Consider the following 22,437-nt stretch of genomic DNA (forward strand, 5'->3'; position numbering starts at 1 on the left):
ATGAATAAGAAATAAGACGTCCCAGAACTCCAACTCACTGTTTGAACACTAGGGAATCAAAGCGAACTCTGTAACCAATCTTGTCACCAATTGCACAACACACAAGTGAAGCAATATCGACGAAACCTACAACAACGTTTTTCACCCACAGTTTGAACTTTGTATAGACTAAGCAATACAAAATAAAAAACAATTATAACCAAAAACCTTCAAATATACAAGTAAGGCATTTATAGAGAGAGAAACTCCCCTAAATCGTATCAGCAATACAAGATAATTAAGTAACAGCACGAATGCACGATAAGATTTAATCAGCATTTATCCTGTTACCAAATATAATCACAAATAAATCAATCAAGGTGAAGCAAACAGATAAATACCAAATTTAACTTAGTAATAAAAGGCAGTTACCATATGGCAAATATGTGCTGTTACTGCTTCCAATTAAGTATTTTCACCATAAAAGGTAATGATACTGCATTGTTTGATAGTGTAACAAGAACAAATTTGTTTAGTCGAAAAAGAGGAAAATATTTCAAGCATGAAAACCAAAATCAACCCAGGCAGTAACAAACACACAAGTGAAACTAAGTACTGGAAAGATCAACAAATTTTATATGCACAAGTAAAATCTTACTAGCACAGCAACTACAACCTAATGGAGCCAAATCTCTGCCTTGAATTGTTGATACTGATCGATGGTGCTGGTGGGACTGAGAAATCTGAGTACATGTCCAAGAAAAACTTGTCAACAATGTCAAGGTACACCGGACTTTTGAGGCGAGAGTAGTAGTGAAGTGCCTCTTCTACATCCAACACCTGCTCCACATCACCTGTATCCACCATTTCGAATTCCTTCATCCTCTTTGCTAGAACATTGCTCCCTTTATTTCCATTCATGTTTTGGAATGGTAACTGATCTTTTCCTTTTCCAAGATCACGAGACCTTCCACTAGACTTCTTGTCTCTTAACAACCCCCCTTCTTGTTTGTTTATCTTAGGACTTTGCTTTGGGAACATGATGAAGCTTTCAGTACATGGATCTCCATCCTTGATTGTTTCTTTTGATGTACTATCTCTCTTCTTCACCTCATCTATAGTAGGCTCCCACTCATCATAATAATCAGTGTAAAACTCATCTGTTGGGTGATATTTCAGGTCTCTCCCACAAAAGCAAGGATTCAAGGAAAGGGTTTTGGGTAGTTTTTTGTATCCTCCACAGAAGAAGCTCTCGAGGTTATAAAAAGTTTTCTTGTAGAAGTCTTTGCTTCTGTGCATCGTTTCTTTAAAAACCATTTCTGCTCTGCTATTAGTATAACAAGGCTTCTTCTGCTATTGGCTTCAATGTAGAGATGAGAGGGTTTAAGAAAGATTCAAGTTTCTCAAGCATAAGGAGACATAATAAAATCTAAAGAGAAAACTTACTCCGAAGTTTAGGCTTTCACTCTCTCTTCTTTCACTCTCTCGTCCAAGCTATTGAGCATCAGGTTATATGAGAAGCAGTAAGCAGGCATGGTTTTCTATGGCTTGGGAAAAAAAGAGGTTTCTCCAACTAGTTGCTTCAGCTGATATAAGTTGAATTACTTGAATGTATTACCTTAGTATTCAAGTCATTCAAAATACATGTAAAGGTAGATAACAAAGAATCTGGACCTTGGGGTCCAAATGATATCTACGCTTTTTGTTTTTGACTACTTGTTGTATAAAGTGCAGAGGCATTGATTAAGATGCAAAACTAAAGGTAATGTGCTGTAATTTAGGAGGTTAAAGGTAATGTGGGTTGGTGTGATGAACACATAATCTAATCTCTGGTACTTTGTTACCTAATATCTGATCCATTTTTCCATATGTGGTCCATAGACCAAACTTTTCTTTATGAAAATTGATACCTATGTATGAGATATATATCAATCTTGAAGTTCACAAAGCCTCCTAGCTAGATCAAAAGTCATCTTTTTCTCATTAATCTAATTAACTGCTGCATTATGTAAGCCTTGAAGCAATTAGCAAAATTATTTAGAAGAATAATTGGAATAGTGGCCATATCAATTAAAAGAAGGAGCTTCATGGTCCCCTTCTGTAAGGAAGACACCATGTTCTGCTGATGACAAGATAAGGGGGCATTTGGATTTCTGGGCACTCAAGTCACTTTCCAACAGTTGCAGCCTTTAAACTCAATACCCTTCCACCTCATGTACTTTAAATCTCCATTGCAGAAGATTGTGACTTCAGACTGCTAGTTAGGTTTGGTTATTAATGAACCAACTTTCTCGGCTGCAGTAGAGACAAAGCCTAAAGCTGATCATTAAGAAGCCTGAAAATACAATTCAGTGACTAAATATAAGGTTTATTGAGCTGCAGTAGACTCATGCATCCTGTTCTCAGTGTTCTGTTTCTCAGCAACTTTCTACCATCTATTCTGTATTATTTGCGGAACTGTTTATTCATCCATTCCAAAAATTACCAAGTTTGTGTTCTGGCTGAAAAGTAGATTGCTACATAGTCAATCATACCTATACACTCCAGGAAAACCCCATGTAAAGATAATCAAATGAAAAATTAATTTAAAATTACAATGGCTTTCAATTTGGATCAGCACTCGTGGAATTAGATATATTGTCAATTTGTCATGTTCTTGATGTTGCTTGCTACAAAATTGACTGTGTTTTATGATATCAAGAAAATTGGCAACTGTCACAGCAGGTCCAGAAGCCTTGAAATATCGTGGAGAATAAATTCTTTATACTTGTGCTAGAAGTCATAGGATTTGTAGGTTGAAGGTTCTAATCTTAGAGACTTAAGACAAGCAATGAATCAGCATTAAAACCAGAAAGTGAATCAAATGACGATGGTGCAGTTAAATAGCAATATCTCTCAACTTATGAATTTGAGGGTATATCGCATAGAAAGCGGCCAACAAAGTAAGGAGCAGATTTGAGATTGCACTAAGGCCTGGACACAAGCTTGCATTGGAAAATGAGTTTATTGCAGAAAATGACACAGAATTTCAGCCAGTTTTAGACTCCAGAAGATGATTCTGATTTGCACGTTGAGCATAGATGAACATCTTAAACCTCCATCCAAATGTACTACAACATTCGTATCCAAATTACAGTTTTCATTCTTAACAAATTGCCTTTTATGATTATATAAATAGGGATTAGTGAGATCTAGAGTACCTATACCTTGATATTTATTTAGACAAGATTCTTTTGTAGAAGTGTAGAACCGGAACAAGTATAATCGGAGGCTGTTGGAAAATTGAGTTACTTCTGGGAACACGAATACGACAAGCATTGCACATGTAGAAAAGTGACAAGCCATATGTCCCGTGCTTCTTGTATTCATGTCCCAAAATCATCTCAATTTCCCAAGATGTTTAGAGCTGATCTCATTGCCGTCGTATGACGGAATCTGATAGCTGGAAACCCTTCATTGATTGGGGAAAGAAAAAAGAGTGGGATAATTCATCATTCCTTGAGTGCTACATGTAAATCAGAGTTTGAAATATGAGCAAACCAGATGTGTATGTCGTAGAACTGTAGAAGGATTTTGAAGACTAAGCAGGGAGGAAAGTTACACATTTATACTGGAACTACATAACACTTGATACATGATATGCCAACTTTTACCAAGCAGTTTATGTAGTTTGGTCATGAAAGGGCCATGAAACTTAACTAAAGGCATAAAACAAAGAGTTTTGTGTTTGCCAGATCATCTGCTTGTTAAGATATATATTTGAACCATACCTTTCCCATTAGTTGGATACTTGGATACAACACTGGACAATACAAGTTATAATAATCCAAGTACCCTTTAACCTCACTCTGAAATATACTGCAATTTGCAAAATTTGTAGGAAATGGACAGTATCAAAGTAAAAATCTAAAATGTCCAGCAGTAAGAAAGCCAAGAAACAGAGGCAGTGCTCAGCAATTAAGAAGCCTGAAATTCTATACTGTAACATGTTCAACTATATATCAGATTGCATTTTGGTTTAGTTGGACAAAATTTGCTGCTTACTAAGCTAAGTAACATGTAGTAACTGCTACGCCATTCTTATCTCACAATCTCAGTCGCCATCAACTTCGTGGGATCTATAGCTTACAGCTGAGACTGTCTACTTTTGTTATAACTTATAACTATAAAACTGATGCAACATGTTGCTAGGATTCAATGTCGAGGAATCAGCTACATAGCAGGTAATCTAGAGATGATTAAACATAAACTCAATTTTAAAGCCCCCACTTAAATCTAAATCCACACCCAAAAGTTTTTTTAATCTAACCCAAATTAATTATTTTAACCTAATATTTTTATAACAAATATTTTTCATTTAGAATGGTTTCACTTTTTTACCCTCTAGGTTGAGAAATTGAAACTCCTCCTCAAAATTATCTTTGACCAACTTTCTAATTTAGTTAACATTTACTTGTATCTATCATAAATGAAAATTGTAATTTCATTTTGTTGAAATTTGAGAAATTTGGGTATCAAAATTAATTTAGAGAAATTATATAATATACCAGAGTGAAACAGAGGTATGATTGAATGAATTTTGATTTTTTTTCTTATTTAAGACGATTAGTTATTTGAATTTGTCATAATGAGCCTTAAATTTTGCCTTAGTTTTTGTTTCTCCATCTCTTGACGTCTATTTAGCCTCCTATCACTTTATGTTATCAAAGATTTTTTTCATATACTTGGAATATACTTTTTATTCTTCCACCTATTCAGCAGATTGAAAACATTTATAATAAACCAAAACAACCATACACACTATAATTTAAAGAATGTAATGAAATCCCCATAATTGCCAAATTCCAACATTTTGGATGCGGATCTCACTACCTACTAAACAATTATGTACTTTACGTATACTTGTTAAACAAATACAAATCATATTACCTACTAAATAGATTTTAATGCTCTATAGAATAGAACTTCTTACCTCAACCTTAGATACACAACAAAACCACACATACTCTACATATACAAATCCAAACCAAATTGTAAAACCCACTTACTCAACAGAATTATGAAACCTACAAATTTCAACTAATACACAAGTACCCATATGAATCCTCTCACATATTTAGCAGACTAAATGAAAAACATATCTTTCATAGAAGCACGTACTCCACTGAACAATAAGGATTATGCTTTTTACCAGTTACATATGTTCTTCAGATTTAGCAAACACACACTGAAAACATAGAATAACAAAAATACCTACTTTAGTACTTGGGTAAGAGATTTGGAGGTGACAAGGAATTCAAAAATGAAGGGACTTTAGGGTGAATTGATTAATATAAAGTGATGGGATATTAAATTAAAGCTACACTTAAGCAATTCAGAAACATACCAAATGTATTTGTACCAGTGGCAAAGAAATGAATTTTCATATTTCTTATAACAAATAATTCTTTTTTATTTATTTCTTGTTCAACCTAACTGAAAGAGTTTTAAGGGTGGATTTAAATTAAAAAGGGTGTTGATTTTAGGTCTATAATCAATTACCCCGGTAATCTATCAGGGGTGTATTGTATATGAAATTAGTGGGAGTGTAAAAGAAATCTATGGATTTCAAAAGTCTACGTGTATTCAATTAAGATTTTAAAAAGTCATTATAAACTCCATGAGAGTTTGTGGGTATTCAATTAGGACATTTTAAAATGAATAAAGTTTGTGGGTATTCAAAATATCATTCATACTTATGAAAGTATAAACTCATAGAATCTCATGGTTTTTATAGTGTAAAATATACACACCAGAGTCTAAAAATTGTATAGCCTCTAGACCAAAGATTTTCATAGACTTTTTCATGGACTTTCTCATTTCATTCAAAGATCGATGTTCATCCTACTTCATTTTTTTTATTTTCTTTTTGCCTTGTCTTTACCAATTATTTTTCCTACAACCCAATATGGTTATTCACCATTTAATTGTTTTTTTCTTCTTTATGTTATGTTCTTACTTTGTATCTGTATACTTACTAAAACCTCATTCTCAATTGTGGATACATGTCCAATGCTACTAATAAAAATCACAACGATGAAAGAAGTACATAAAAAGAAAAATATTAAATTTGAAGGGTTTCTCTTACTTTTTTATAAATAATTGAGATTCTCTAATTTCTTTGTAATAGACACAAACAATAAATTTGCTTAGAATAAATGTAATGCCTGAAAACCACATTAGAAGTTTATTATACTAATTATATTAAGCGATATATATACTAATCGAATTTTTTTTCTAAATGAAGTCGGTCGACCGATAGAGGGAAATAGAAAAAAAACGAAAGGACTGGCATAGGAGGAGTATACCTCGACTCGGCTTGGTTCCTCTCTCTCTCTCTCTCTCTCTCTCCATAAAATTTATAGTCGAGCACTGCCGCCATGGACAATGTCATTATCTGTGGGAACCGATCTACAAGACCATGCCCAAAAGCGTTCTCATCTTCTCCTCTATAAAACCGCTCCCCGACTTCAGTGCTTGGTGTGTTTAAAATTATTTTTCTTGATTTATTTTACAAATTGGTAGAAAATTTTATTAGCATATGTTAAGTCCCCGTTTAATAGCACCCACGAGGCGTTAGAGAACCAAATCAACCTAGATGCTTAAGGCGCACTTGGGAGTGAAGCAAATTATCATGGAACTATAGACAGTGAAGCAACTGAACCGTAAGCTTGTAATTGACAGACATTGTATGCACATTAATTAGTTAACATACTTTATTTTCTTAACTAACAAAAAGCAAGGTTTTAAAAAACGCTAGGCGCTAGTCGGACAGATTTCCGGAGACTAGCACCTAGAGGACTAGTCAGGGGCCTAGGCGGTTTGTATTTTTTAAATATTTTTAATTTTTATATAACATATAAAATTTAAAATAGGTATTTGAAAGGTCATAAATAAAAAAATATTGAAAATAATCAAAATATAGATAAAACTGCCCAAAACCTGCCTAGAAAAACACCTAGACCGACACAGAAAATGCCCAGAAAACGCCTAGAATATGCCTCAAACCCGCCTAGAAACCGCCCAGGACGCCGAGACAGATGTTTTTTGACAAAAACGCCCATACAGATCCGATTTGGCAAACTCATAACAAGGAACTAGCGCCCAGCGCCTAGCAGTGCCTAGCCCGTTTTTTCAAAACATTGCAAAAAAGAAAGTTTTAATTTTTTCATGAGTACTAAAAAATATGTAGAAGTCGATCAATATGTTTTATGTAGATCTCATAAATCAATATAAATTTGTAGAAATCAGCCAAAAGTCAGTGGTTGAAGTCAGTAATTTTAACAATTCTATGAAAGTCTGTGAACTTTTTAAAGAATCCGTGGACTTTCTAAAAAGTCTGTCAATTAAAATATATCCACACAAATCTAAATACAATACACCCTCCTATCAACTAGTGAGATTTGATGCATAGTTAATCTTTATGTGCCGAATTACTCTACCATATCTAAATGTACTTATGTACATGTAGTAAAAAGGTGTTTTCCGGTATACATTTTAACATTCTTCTACAGTCTACTACATACACATTTAACATTTGTTTGTTTCATTTCCAAGCTCCTTACCACCCAAAACCATTCTGATCAGACTAAAGGGCCTAAGCCTATGCATATATCGACAACCAAAACCATATTTGTCTTAGGAGGCTGGAGACTAGGGCTGTAAACGGTTCCAAAACAGTCAAAAATATGTGGAACCGTAAACCGAACCGTATTATTTAAACGGTTCGGTTTTGCTATTTTTCATAATAGGAACCGGTTGGTTCGGTTCCTAACGGTTCCATTACGGTTCCGGTCCCAAAACGGTTCCAAAAAAAAAACTGTAGCTAAAACTTTGTATAAACAATTAAACATCAATATTTCTTGATGATATTGGCAATATGCAATTGTGCAAGTCTATAACAAAGTAAATCAACTAATAGTGCTACTATCTAGAGTAATTTACTTCATGATTACAAAATTACAATCATTCAATCAACATTCAAGTTTTCTTCATAAAGTATTAAACTCACTCAACTCGGTCTTAGTGGTAAACTAAGGAGACTCACCAGATTACAAAATAACATAGTACCAAACTCATCAAATAGTCAAGAAAGCATAGCAAATTACAATGTTAATCATCTATAACATCTTCAGTTCATACCTTCCCAAATGCTTCTGATTCTCCACATTTAATTTTTTTTCTGGCTTTTCTTCCTATTGTTGGTAGCTGTAGGGGCTGAAATTGAAGCCTCCGAACTTTTGGTAGTTCTCACACTTGGTGCAGATGTAGATGCACAAGCAACACTAGTTGGAGTAGTTGCCTTGAACAGCTTCATCACTAACTACTGCTTTCTTTCCACTCCGAGCTTTAGCTACTTCCTCCTGCCTTTGAGCTGTACCATCAACAACCAGCATATCATTGCAGTCATCACTTCTAGAGTCGTACTCATTAGACTCGTTAGAATAATAGCTCCTCTCTGATCCAGACATTGAATACCAGCAAATGACAATCAGTACATACAATCAATTAAGTTCATAGGCCAAAACACTTGGAAACATACACAATTCAGTTAATTTGATGGTACTGGTTCTATTGTTTTGTTGTGTACCCTTATCAAATGACATAATACTTTAAGTGTATGATAGGAACATTCAGTGGGGAGTAATAGCAATAGTAAGAACCACACTTCAGCATAACAGAGTTACCATTTAACAACTTAAAGCCACAGTAAGAAGAAAATTTCAATAAATTTTGTGTTTTCACCAATTAAGGGTATTTCTCTAGTATCTACCTATCCCACTGGTGAAGACGCCTTCCTTATAAATCAAGTCAGAACTTTACAAGGTAGGTGTCTATATGCTTTCAAACAAAACATAAGCATCCCTAAGTAAACATGAAGATGAATACTTTAGCTGTACAAGCCACTCGCATTGATTTAATCTGTGAGTCCTGACAGCTAATATCAATGTTTTATAAAACTTGGGTTCATGTTTCAGAAAGCAGATATTGATAAAACATTCCACAAACAAAGGAGGCAATGCAGTGTTACTCACTCTGATCTAGGGATGTTTCAGACTAAAGCACAAAGAGATGATACAAGATTGCATGGAAATAATTAAATAACAGAAACTCTAAGCTCTGAAATGAATGTGGAAAAAAAAATTCCTAATATGGTATAAAAACTGAAATTAATTTGGCAGCTGCAGCAACATGGTTGGAAGGTGATACCAGGTACCAACTTTGGCTCTAACCATCATCCACAGCTACACTTATTCTAGCCCACTCAAACAACCACATAGGAAAAAGGTTATGCCACAAAAAAATTCAGGCTTGACAACTAACACTCTTACACATTCTGAATTTAGAGCTTAAAATACGCAAACAACAATGTAGATCAGATTCAAAATTAATCAAAAAAAAATGAACCACATGATCATTCTAAACTCAGTTCCTAGAAGTAAAGGTACAAACCACGTAATAGTTACAAAATTGCTCAATGATTCATAACAAAAGCACCCATCACATGTGCAGGTGCTGCTTAAACACTTTCTCAGTAAGTAGCAAGCATAACACAACCAAGGACATTGCAAACATTTACACACAGCAGTTGTTAAAACATCATAGTCTTGAAAACAAATGTTCTATTTATGTTCTTATACTAATCTTCGACAAACAATCATTAACCTCTCAAGTTCTCTACATGATCCATACTACAACAATCCACATTACACTTCAGGAACTCCAATAAATGGATGTTGCACAGTTACAGTACATGAACTTGAGAAATTCTTTAGCTTCAAATATGAAACAGCAGTACTGAAAGAAGTTTACCTGAAAAATAGCAGTACTCAAATATGCAAGCTTTTGGACCGCCGGAGCAAAGACCACAGGGCAAGGCTTAACCTTCAGCTCCTAGATTTAGCATGTAAAAGAACACAGTTATTACACTTTATCAAGTAAAATCAAACTCCAAAGTGGAAAAGGTGAAGACTTATGTTCAAATAGATTGTTAGCTTGAATATATAGTTGATGAGACAACAGAACTGACCTGAACGAGATCGAGACTTGGAACGAGAGTTTGGGTCTTCAGAGACTTCGCGCCTATGAGTAGACTGCAGAGGGCTGAGACTGAGACTTGGAACGAGATCGAGACTTTGAGATCGAGACTTGGAACGAGATCGAGACTTCGAGAGTGAGAGTTAGAGACTGCGGGAGTGAGGGAGAGCAGGAGTGCGGGGGGGAGACTGCGGGAGTGCTGAAGTATTCGATTAGGGTAAGTGGGTAACTGAACTACCGAAGGGAAAGTCCGAAAGTGGTGTAAGAGTAAGATCTAACGGTTAATATTTGTTATACTTAAAATCCAACGGTTCTTATGCATTTTAGACTTTAGAACCGAACCGAACCGAACCGTTTTCAAACGGTTCGGTTCTACTATATAATTTAATTTTTTTCCCCACAAACCGAACCGAACTGTTGTTTATTGGTTCGGTTTCAACGGTTCCTTTAGGAACCGGAACCGATTAACAGCCCTACTGGAGACTATCAGATAAATAAGCCCTTGTTTCCTGGCAAAATTAGAAATCCATCCAAGCCAGAATTAGTAAAAAAAATTGCGTACAACCTAGTATGTACGTGTGCGTCTGAACTCTCTCTCGTTTACGTACCTAGAGAATACAAATACATAATTTAAACCGTTCAAAAATTTATTTTATCAATAAAGATCAATTATGTAAAAAATCAATGTAAACAGAAATCGTTTGTTTGACCAATTGCATCAAACAAATGAACAATCAAGATGAAAATTAGTAGTCTCATGATAAGCCGTTAATTTGTTTGAGGCAATTGACTGAGAAAACGATTTTTGTTTGTATTAATTTTTTGCATAGATGATCTTTATTAGTTTATTCAACTTTAGAATGGTTTAAATTATTTGTTTACATTGTAAACAATACGTAAACGAGAGAGAGTTCGGATGTACACGTACATACCGATACGACCTGAACCTTGTACCAGTCCTTACTGTTTTACTTGTAACGAGTTTTAAGGGTAACGACTCTAAAAATTGATTTTCCTATACATAATTTTTTCTAGAAAACTTTCTTCACGAGAGTTGTAGAGCTCATCGATACAAGTTCGTAGACATGCGGTACGTTTAAAAATGTTATCGTATGTAAAAGTTGTTAGCAACCAAAGTTATGGGTCGAATTTGGATTTAAGTTTCTATAAGGGCCTTATGGTCTTTTCACAATAACACTCTAAAATCCTAAACTCTTCTCTTCTCTCCCCCAGCCGCACCTTTCCTTTTCTTTTCTTTTATTTTATCTTTCGATAGAAACCGGACATAGAGGTAGCTGATCCTCTATTCCCAAAAGCCTATTCCCTTCCTTGTCTCCCATTGAATTTCTGACACTTGGCATTATCAGCCTAATCATCATAACAGCCTTTTAACCCATGCTAACCCCGTTAAACCCCTTCTAACCCTATTCTAACCCTATTCATCCTACTCTGTAATACAAATCAACGTACAAGTGTTGGCCGACATTCCCTTGAATATAGATCGATTAGTTGCCAATTGCATGAATCTTCCTATTTGATCAACAATTAGGTCAGTAGTCTTCAATGGTTTTGTTTTAGAAATATTGATTGTCATGTTATATCGATATGTTCAATTGTCCATGTTCAATTTTATCAAGCTTTTAGGAAGCTTTTATGATATTAACTTGATTCCAAATTACTCAAGTCATGGAACTTGAATTTCAAATTCCATCAAACTCGTAAATACAATTTTGGTTCAGGAAAAGTACACCAAACATTGGGGGAGCTTTGAGGTTTATGCAATGGAGGCTGATAGAAAATTTCGCAGAGAATATATGGAGATATGGACATAAAAAAGGGGTTAGTCCTCAATGAAGGTCACTGCTGGGATTAGTGGTGACTAGTGTATATAATACTTGGTTATCGATTTGTAAGACTATATGTTAGTGTTTCATTGTGTTAGGTATGATATCTTTGTGGTGAGTAGGAGATTGAAAGTTGTTTATATGTTACATCCTGCAAATGTGAAATATGAATGAAGGGATCCACTACATTCTTTCTCGTCCATTTTTTGTCTTTCAATTTTGCTAATATCAGGAACAACTCTTACAGTTGTATCATATCATACACTGTAGTATCATATGGATTATGGAAAACTGACTTTTCTATTTCTAGTAGCTCAACAATACTATAGTATGTAGGTTTATAAATCATTTGCTATAATATCTATCATTCATTTGACGACAAATTTTCCTACCTTAATTTAAGCATGGAAGCAATATGCACCACTCTTCATAGATTAGATTGTTTTCACATTCGTAATCTTGAATAGTACTTGGAGAATAAAGCTAAAAAGTAGTTCAATACTTGTGTCACTATTAAACAAAAGAGTCATTTAGCCATCTATGTTCTCTTATCATATTGAGAGTTGTTACGTAGATATGTCATTCTCTGCAGCATTCATTTACTATTACTGTTGTGGCCAAGATGCATGAGTGCAATTGGTGAGCAAAATAAAAAACATGACGATAGAAAAAAGTGAACCATTTGAATTTGATATCATTTCTCATTAGTAAAGATGTATTGCAAAATTAAAAAGCAAAAAAAAAAAAGGTTCATATCATGTCTCTACATAATAGTTTGCCCAGCTAGAAATCAAAACTTCAACTCTCATCTCATGGAGGTGCAGTATATGCTCTTTGACATAATTGATCTCGATTGAGGCTTATGACTTTGTCTAGTCTTTCTTCAAAATAAATTGTGCCTACACACACAATATACTTATATAAATTTTTACGAAATTATATAATAACAAAACAGTAAGTATTTCAGGTATGAGTACATGTTGACAATTTGTTATGCAACCTTGCTTATAGTTCGTCATAGAACCTTGCGGATAATATATTCCAACATTGGCGCCTCCAAAACCCTGTTGATATATTTAAAGTTCCAGACATAAACATACAGTAAAAGTAATAAACATTAATCCATCATGCCAGAAATATAATAGTGAAAAAACAAACATTTAGACACATAAAGAAGCCTGGTCACCTGGAAATGTTGAAATGGAGATGCAAATTGCATTTGGGGAGGCAAAGTAGCTAATGTGGTATTTGGGGAGGCAAATTAGTAGGTGATGTGAATTGATTCGGGGAGGTAAAGCAGGTGCTGTTAACTGCATCTGCATAGGCATGGTTTTTAGCTTGTAAGTTCCATTACATATATGAAGATTATGTAACAATTATGTTAGAACTAGTGATACAATCTCGGTGTAGTAGTGATCAAATGTTTTGTAAAACAATAATATATATATAATTTTATGAGACCTGACAACAATAAAGCTAAATAATGCATGTTACCTTTGGGAATTGAGCTCCAAGATTTAGCTTCATTCTATCATGCAGATCATGGTGCATGTTCAACTCCATTATATCATGCATGGTAGATAAAGGATTCTGGTGCAAATGTTTTTAAATTAACACATAAATAACTATCCAAGTACAACAAAAACATGACATTATAGAATAGCCAATATATATGACCTGAAGTAAGTGTGATGGTTGAGGCAAAACTGTATTTTCAGTGGATTTATCTATACTAGACTTTGTAAAACCAAACCGCTGCTAATAGGATAGAATGAGGTGAATGAATGTGTAAATATAATGGAACAATATAACAACGTCATTCAATAAGTAAGCCACAAATATAAGCAATTTAAGTAAATTAAGAACTACCAACGTGTTCTTTCATTTGATATAGTGAAGAATGAACCATACTTATGGGTTCAACAGGTGAGGACTGTGTTTGCACTTCCATTTTTTGTGTGGAATGAAGTTGATCTTGTGTAGCTGAAACACATGTGGAGCTCACATTTAAATGTTCTAATTCTAGTTCTCTTTGATGTCTAGATGAGGTACCAACATCATTCTTCTGCTTTTTTTTTTTGCAAATAGCTTTTCTAGAGCATTTTTTGGTCGAAGATAATCCTCCTTATGAACAATTTTCTCTCTTACCTTGATTCCTCTCACCCTATGATCATCAACAACATCCTAAGGTGCACTATTAATGATCTGAGATTTAAATTGAGGTACTTCTTGATTGGTCCTTTCCTTCAAAGATGCTTTCACATCTGCTAATGTCTTGTTAAGAGCCATTATAACAATCTCATAAGCTTCATCGGTTTCAGCAACAGTTGTAGCAATTTCAGCATGTAATCAAGCCAATTCTCTGTAACGCCTCGCAATTTTTGCCTCTTGATCATCATCATTTGCATTTGGAGACACCTTTGCTCTTTCACCTTTGAAACCCTTTCTCCATCTCTTTGAGATGTACTGACTAGGAATGGTCTTGACATTATTTTCCGACAAGACCTTCAAAGCATGTGAACATAAAATTCCAGCAAACTCAAATTTCTTACAACTGCATGAAATAGTATTATCGCCCGAGTCAAATGTTACAACATGGTGAAAACGCTTTCCATGAGCAGTAACTTCATATATGCGAATCGTTCCAATGTCACTAAATAACTTCAAGCTACAATCATGAACTTTACATAACTCAGTTTGGAACCACTGGAAAACTGCTGGTGTGTAAACTTTTGCTGCATTTTTCAATATTTTGGAATGCTAATGCAGGGGTTGTATGAGTTGCTTTGAAATCAGCTACCAACTCATTATAACGACGATCATCAAGCAATCTCTGAAAGTGACGAAAAAATCCCAGCAAATCATACTTGTAACTCACATACCTCTTTATACAGTTGTTCATGCTTTCACTGCGTTGAGTAGTGGTTATATCTGCACAAAATGTTTCTCTCCCATAAACTAATGCACATTTCTCCTCAACTCAAATAAACGATCTAACCATTTATTTTCTTGCATATTGTACTTTTCAAGCAATTTCTTCCAAGCAATTAAGAAGTCTTCGATATCTTCATAATCATAAATGATACTGCTAAAGTCTCCAGCAAAATCCTTAAACTTCTCAAACACACTACTAAGATGCGTAGCTGCATTTTGGTATATGTGCCAAATGCATAGCCGATGATGTGTTTCTGGCCCTTGGAAAGCTAAGGCTTTTGCCATGGCGGGATCTTGATTAGTCAATATGCTCTTTGGTTTCTTCCCCAACATTGTCTTTGCAAATGTGTCAAATAATCATCTGGAAGTTTCAGCGGTCTCATCATATAACAATGCAGCACCAAAAATAAGTATTTGCTTATGATTATTGACACCAACAAACATTGAAAATGCCTTCCTTCTTTGTTTTTCCTATAGGTGGTATCAAAACATACTACATCACTAAAATAATCATAGTCTACCTTCATCTTTGCATCAGCCCAGAAAATATTAGTTATGAATCCTCCTTATCCACCTGTATAGAATAAGAAAAACATTGATCACTCACCTGCATGTTTTGTAGATATTCCAAAACACCACTTGTATCCCCCGACTTCATCTCTATTGTTCGCTTTGAGCGTAAAATAATTCCTTAGATCTTCTAAAATAAACCCTAGATGCTCACGTCCACCGGATTGTCTACTCAATAGCTTGATAGTTTCATTTGGATATATTCCCGAATCAACATCCATATTAGCTTGAACAAGTTATGCATGATAGATTTTTCTGTGAGACCTATAACAATGGGTCTTTCTAGGAGATGCAGTTACATGGGTATGATCGACAACAAATTTAACCACAATATACTTTCCAAATAATGTATCATACTTGACTTTCATCATAGCTTTACAATCAAATCTTGTCTCAGCGCGATGAGATTTGATATATAGATACCACTTGTCTGTTGCACGTTTTCCTTCAGCTGAACAGACAAAAATCCTATCCCTCAAAACGCTAGTGGATGATACATGTGCCCTGCCTAGTCTAGTACCGAAACCAAATTTATATGCATATCGGTGTAAAATTCATGTGCATCATCCATTATTGAAAACTCCATACCAACTACATGAATCATTTCTTGTTGAATTCTAGAATGAATAACCTCAGCTATTTCAATGGGCCTTGTAGCTTCTTCTGACTCTTCTTCATCACCTCCAACTTCATTAGTTTCAACTTCAACATGTGCTTTAAAGTCTATACCATCACCACTACTTCCTCCAACTTCATTAGTTTCAACTTCTACATACCCATTCAAGTCTATACCACAATCGCTACTACTAGCAACATCCACATCCTTGAAAGAAACAAAAAACAAAATCAATACATTATCAGTCATTTTAGGTGATTAAACTATTGTACTAGTAAGGTTTCCTCAATTTCAATATATATATATATATATATATATATATCAAACAACTGTCAAAGGAACAAAGAACGAAGACATTCATAAATAACTCGTACCACTAAAAGTCTGAATAGACACAAGCAACCACTATAATCATCTATTTTTGAGTGTCGGTACTCTTCTTTTAAAAACAAAATTAAGAGAACAACATATGGTCTACACTTGAGTAAAGTAATGTGGAGACCTCAAAAGTCCAGCCAAACTTCAAGAGGTGAAATGAGCTAAAGCTCATGCCTTAGCAAAGAGTGATGCCTATTGAATCTAAGATGTCATCTATTGTAGTTCGATGTTGTTCCTTATTCTTGATAACACAGAAGTGCATACGTCTTAGACCCTAAAATATTTTACGTATATATATATATATTTGATGGATGTATGTATGTTTCAAAAAGAAGAAGACTCAACACTTACCGGTGTTGATATTGCCGAATGATTTGAGTTTGATGGAATATGAAATTCAAGTTCCATGACCTGAGTAATTTGGAATCAGGTTAATATCATAGAAGCTTCCTAAAAGCTTGATAAAATGGAACAGGGACAATTGAACATATCAATATAATATGACAATCAATATTTCTAAAAAAAAAATTTGTTGAAGACTAATGACCTAATTGTTGATCAAGTAGGAAGATTCATGCAATTGACAACTGATTGATATATATTCAAGGTTCAAGGCAATGTCGGCCAACACTTATACGTTGATCTGTATTATAGAGTAGACTAGGATCTAAGTAGTACGGACACGGACATGGACACGGACACGAGTGTCCGTATTGGACACGATTTGATACGTAGACACGGCATATAGAAATTTTTTGGACACGAACACGTGGTGGATACGTTAATTAAATATTATTTTTAATATATATAGTTATTAAAAAAATTAATTTATAAACTTGAAAGTATTTAGATGTATATATATGTCAAAGTGTGCATTAAAATGAAGAAAACATAACTTGTTGGAATGGCTAAGGACTTGATCAGTACCTTGGATAACCAAGGTTCGAATCTCACCACAAGCATTCTTATTTTATCACGAGTTTCTCTTCTTATATATATATATATATATATATATATTAAAATGTGCATAAATATAATAAAAACTGAATCTGTTGGAATGGTTGAGAAGTTGTTGGGTGCCTTGGATGACCAAGGTTCGAATCTCACCATAAAACACTTTCACTTTTATCATGAGTTGTTGCGTGTCCGCGTGCCCCATCTTGATGCCGCCATTGGTGAGGCACACACTAAAAAGCAACACTAGGACGATGCCGACATCGGATCTATAAGGACGACACCAACGACGCCCTCTCTCCCCTTGACGCGGCGATCTCAAATCCTTTTACGTCGTTGCTGCTTTTTCGGTGTCGTCATCGATGATTAAATCCACATCGACAAGCATGGTGGTGGTGAAGTGAGTGAACAACGTTCGGGTGGGAAGGTAGAGTCGGTGGTGGCTTCGGTGGATGAGGTTATTGACAGTGAGAAGTGAAAGGAAATCGATTTGAGGACTTTTAAGGAAGTGTTTGGGCGTGTGGTTATGGACAGCGAGAAGAAAGAAAAGAAGAGAGTTGTTAGTGAGGTTGATTTGAAGGTGTAGAAAATTAATATTTCAAATGATAAAGTTGGAAGAAAAAAGTCAACTTTTAGTTACTTGAGTAGTCGCTAGTTACTTCAACAGTTACATTGCCAGTTACTTGAATAGTTTTTAGCTTTATGATAAGTTACTTTAGTAGGTACCATACTTGATAGAGTTACATGGTCGATTACATGATTGTTACTTACGTAGTTGTATGACCAGTTACTTTAGTAATTATATAATAGTCATTTTGATAACTGTTTTAGTCTTCCAAACGTTGTGAGTTACGTGGTCAATTGCATAATTAGTTACTTACGTAGTTACATGGCCAATTACTAAAATAGTAACATATTAATTACTTTAGTAACAATTCTGGTAACTACATTGGCATTAAGTAACTATCTGAGTAACTATATTAACATTAAGTAATTGTTCTGATAATTGTATGCAGATTAGGAAACTGTCTTAAACTAGTCATGATCAGTTATCTGAGTAGTTACGTAACTATTACTCTGGTAACTATATTGGCATTAAGTAACGGTCTTGGTACCTGTATTGCCATTCAATCATTTGGTAATTTTCTTTGTAACTATATGAGTAACTGTGTTGATGGTAACAGCTTGACCTCGTCCCCGGCGGACCCCGTGAACTCTTTGTGCTTGTTTGGTGTTCTGTGTTTAATATGTAGTTTAAAATGGGTAAAGTGGTGGATGAAAAAAATTTGTTTGGTAGAATGCATAAGATAAAATCAGTTTTGTGTGGATGGTTGTTGGATCTTCTTGGGTTGATAAGGAGACATGCATAGATAGTTACTAAGACAGTTAGCAAATAATTATTAACATAGTTATCTAGCCAGTTACCGATATAGTTACTTAACGTCAATATAGTTAGTAAGACAGTTACTTGATGTTAATACAGTCATCCAACCATGCGGAAGTAACTATTATTCAATCTGGAGTTGTAATTATCATTTTGCTCGTCGTAATTGTTGTGATTATACTACTGTGACTGGCATGATGTCAACTGTGTTTGGCAAAAAATCGTCTCGGCCGAGGACGGGCCGAGCGACTCAAAAACAATCATCCCTTTTGTTTGCGGGCGTGCCAACTCGCGGTCGGACGGCCAAGCGACGTTTTGATTTATGTGTCTGCGCTGGATCTGACTTCTTCAAGCGACTGTCGGCCGAGGAAGGAACACTCTCGGCCGTTAGGTTTGGAAACCTTTGTTAGGACTCCGACTAAATCAATAGCCGGGATCTTCGAAGACGTCTACTTATTGATTGAACTCGAATGTACGGGTGATAGACGAGAGATCGATTGGATGAAGGTACTCGCAGATCACCGTGAATACGAAGTTGAAGCGGATTTGGTTGTCAGTGCATTGTTATGTGATATGGTGTGAATGGTAAATCGCATTGATCCAATTCGGATTGGCCGAAGGAGATCAATGGATCGATGGTGTGAAACTAAATTAACAAAATACTCTTAAGTGCAAGAAAATAAAGAATAGAACTAAAGCGAAAGTAAAATTACCTATGAAATGCAAAGAGATAAGTTGTTTGAAGAGTTGTATATTGATTGGTTTGGTTGGTGCTGGACCTTTTACAACGATTTACACAATGCTATATATACAGGTTGAACCATAACTATACAAGTCATAGAATGTCAAAGATAGCTAATTTCCTTTTAGGTTGATTCGAACATGAATGCTTTGACTCATCTGATTTCCGAAATGGCTGGATCCTTGAAGCAAATTGATAGCTTTCCTTATGCAAATTCTTTTCCTAAACTCGTTCAGCCATGCTTGTCTTTGGGCTCTGGCTGCAAGATAACTAAATGCCAATGACAGCTCGGCCCAATTACATTTGTCGGTCGCGTCCATTTGAACTATCCAAATAATCATGTGTCATTATTAATTAATGTGACATCTTGGTTGGATTGAACTCGGGATTCGGCCATCCTGACCCTTTCCTCCTATGATTCTCAACTCCAATCAAATAAGCAAGCCTTTTTAAATATAGCTGAACTTCAAACCAATTTAGCAAACATAGCACCCCCCCCAGTCTCATGATCATCGGCTCTCAAGCCGAGTGATTGTGAGACTTGAACATAAGATCTCAAAACACTGCCCACCTTCTAAATTTAAAATCAACAATCCAGTTTCGTTGTCGAGTTTTGATCTCTAACAGTGACTGAGATAGTTATGAGACTTCGGCCGCGATAGCAAGAAAATGGTAAAAGCCACGGTCATTAGCTTTGGCCAACTTAAAATGAATTTAGAAATGTAGCCAAACATATATGACTGACCTTGTGATTTGGGTTGTGGCCAAATCATTGAAATTCGGATTGTGAATGAAGTTGAGTTGTAGCCGCGTAGAAAATAGAAAATGGGTGTGAAGTGGACTACATTCTTATCTTCACCTCCGGCCGAGTAGAGTAAATGCGACTACGGCCAAAATAAAATAACACCAACCTCGGCGGAACCAAGCTCGGTCGAGAAGTCGTCCTCAACCAAAATGAATGCAAACTCAGCTCGGCCGAGAAGCCATGCTCATCCAAAATGAATGAAAATCAATCTCGGCAGAGAAGCCATCCTCAACCAAATTAAATAAGAACCAAGTTTGGCTGTGAAGCCATCCTCAGCCAAGATTAATGAAAACCAACCTCGGACGTGAAGCCATCCTCATCCAAAGTGAATGAAAACCAACCTCAGCCGAGAAGCCATCCTCAACCAAAATAAATGAAAACCAACCTCGGCTGAGAAGTCATACTCAACCAAAATGAATGAAAACCAACCTCGGCCGAGAAGCCATACTCAACCAAAATAAATAAAAACCAACCTCGGCCGAGAAGCCATACTCAACCAAAATAAATGAAAACCAACCTCGGTCGAGAAACCATACTCAACCAAAATGAATGAAAATCCATACTCAACCAAAATGAATGAAAATCAATCTCGGCCGAGAAGCCATCCTTCACCAAAATGAATGAAAATCAATCTCGGCCAAGAAGCCATCCTCATCTAAATTAAATAAGATCTAAGCTCGGCCGAGAAGCCATCCTCAGCCAAAATGAATGCACCCTCGGTTGAGAAGCTATTCTCAGCCAACATGAATAAAAACCAACCTCGGCCGTGAAGCCATAGTCAATATAAATAAATAAAAACCATCCCCAGTCAAAATGAATAAAAACCAACCTCGACCAAATTAAAAATAAGAACCAAGCTCGGCCGAGAAGATAACCTCAGCCAAAATAATAACTATGGTTGGCATCAAAAATATGTAGAGTGTGGCTGACTTTAGCTTGGTCCCAATCCAAGTTGATCTTAAATACATGGAGTTGAAGGAACGACCTCGTCCATGGCCAAATCTTTTAGTAAAAAAAGGTGCAATTGCAGCCGAGCATAGTAAGAGGATGTTGGGTTGTAGCCAAATTATTATAAAAGAGAGTGTAGCCAAGTGATTGAAGTCAGTTGGAGTCGAAGCATGCATCCACCCAACAACCATAATCATGTGTACATTTAATACCAAAATATGTGTGTATGGACGAAATATGTTTGGGCCATGGACATTGGTGCTTGACAACTGTATATGATCACATAAATATGTGTGTAATATGTATATTACTTGCGGCTATAATTGATGTCCAACGTCAAAGCTTGCATACTCCTTCCTCATAGGGAGGCGTGCCCACCCCCATTTCCAAATAAACCAAACATCCTCACTCACATTCATCTTCTGTGTCTCTAATTATACCCAAGTCATTCACTTTCATCTTTAATCATTGCAGAAATCTTTTGCCGAGATATAACAAAACAATCATAATGCTCTAGTCAAAGCTTGCAGACTCATCCTTTCTCACTCACTTTCATCTTCCGTGTCTCTGATTATACCCAAGTCATTCACTTTCATCTTTAATCATTGCAGAAATCATTTGCCGAGAGATAACCAAAGCAATCATAATGCTCTAATCAATAGGCAACACAACCTTCCCAAAACGACGATCTTTGGTTCCAACAGGCAATACAGCCTTCCAAACCAACTCTTCTTCAGGGAAGACTTCGACTTAACTCGTTTATTATAGGCGCATGCCACGACTTTCTTTTGTGCCTCCAAATGGTTATAGGCATCTATCCGATCCTGATCAAGCTCTTCCAGCTCTTGAATCATGGCCTGTGTATAATCTTTAGCCGACATGTTGTTCTGAGCCGCCAAACACAGGGACTTTAGCTTAACTTCCACATGTAGCATGGCATCATGTCCAAAAGTTAACGCAAAAGGCGTTGTTCCTATGGCCATACGTTTAGATATTCGAAAAGCCCAAAGAGTTTCAGACAACAAGTTGTACCAATCCCTAGGATTATCCTGAACCATCTTCTTGAGTATGTTTATGATCCCTTTGTTGCTTGCTTCAGCTTGGCCATTTGCTTGGGCATAATATGGGGTTGAATGAGTTAGCTTGATACCCAAACTATCTGTCAGCTCGAGCATTGCTTCGGCTATGAAAACCGAACCTCTATCG

General features: G+C 35.7%; 3 protein-coding genes across 3 annotated transcripts; all 3 read right to left on the reverse strand.

The window, feature by feature from the left end:
• Window positions 1-421: 421 nt before the first annotated feature.
• Window positions 422-1,560, reverse strand: LOC126801108 (uncharacterized). The gene is made up of 2 exons (XM_050528566.1): window positions 1,426-1,560; window positions 422-1,339 (listed from the first exon to the last, which is right to left on the reverse strand). Exon 2 carries the CDS (start codon window positions 1,294-1,296, stop codon window positions 649-651), a length of 648 nt encoding a protein of 215 aa, XP_050384523.1. The 5' UTR covers window positions 1,297-1,339; window positions 1,426-1,560; the 3' UTR covers window positions 422-648.
• Window positions 1,561-7,992: 6,432 nt separating this feature from the next.
• LOC126797128 (uncharacterized) lies at window positions 7,993-14,189 on the reverse strand. Its single transcript, XM_050523803.1, has 7 exons — window positions 14,127-14,189; window positions 13,578-13,658; window positions 13,395-13,490; window positions 12,901-12,964; window positions 10,049-10,290; window positions 9,832-9,912; window positions 7,993-8,476 (listed from the first exon to the last, which is right to left on the reverse strand). Exons 1-7 carry the CDS (start codon window positions 14,187-14,189, stop codon window positions 8,372-8,374), a joined length of 732 nt encoding a protein of 243 aa, XP_050379760.1. The 3' UTR covers window positions 7,993-8,371.
• A 60-nt stretch (window positions 14,190-14,249) lies between these two features.
• LOC126797129 (protein FAR1-RELATED SEQUENCE 5-like) lies at window positions 14,250-15,119 on the reverse strand. The gene is made up of 2 exons (XM_050523804.1): window positions 14,899-15,119; window positions 14,250-14,568 (listed from the first exon to the last, which is right to left on the reverse strand). Exons 1-2 carry the CDS (start codon window positions 15,117-15,119, stop codon window positions 14,250-14,252), a joined length of 540 nt encoding a protein of 179 aa, XP_050379761.1.
• Window positions 15,120-22,437: the final 7,318 nt, after the last annotated feature.

This window comes from Argentina anserina, chromosome 6 (assembly GCF_933775445.1).
Source record: "Argentina anserina chromosome 6, drPotAnse1.1, whole genome shotgun sequence".
Lineage (NCBI taxonomy): Eukaryota > Viridiplantae > Streptophyta > Magnoliopsida > Rosales > Rosaceae > Argentina > Argentina anserina.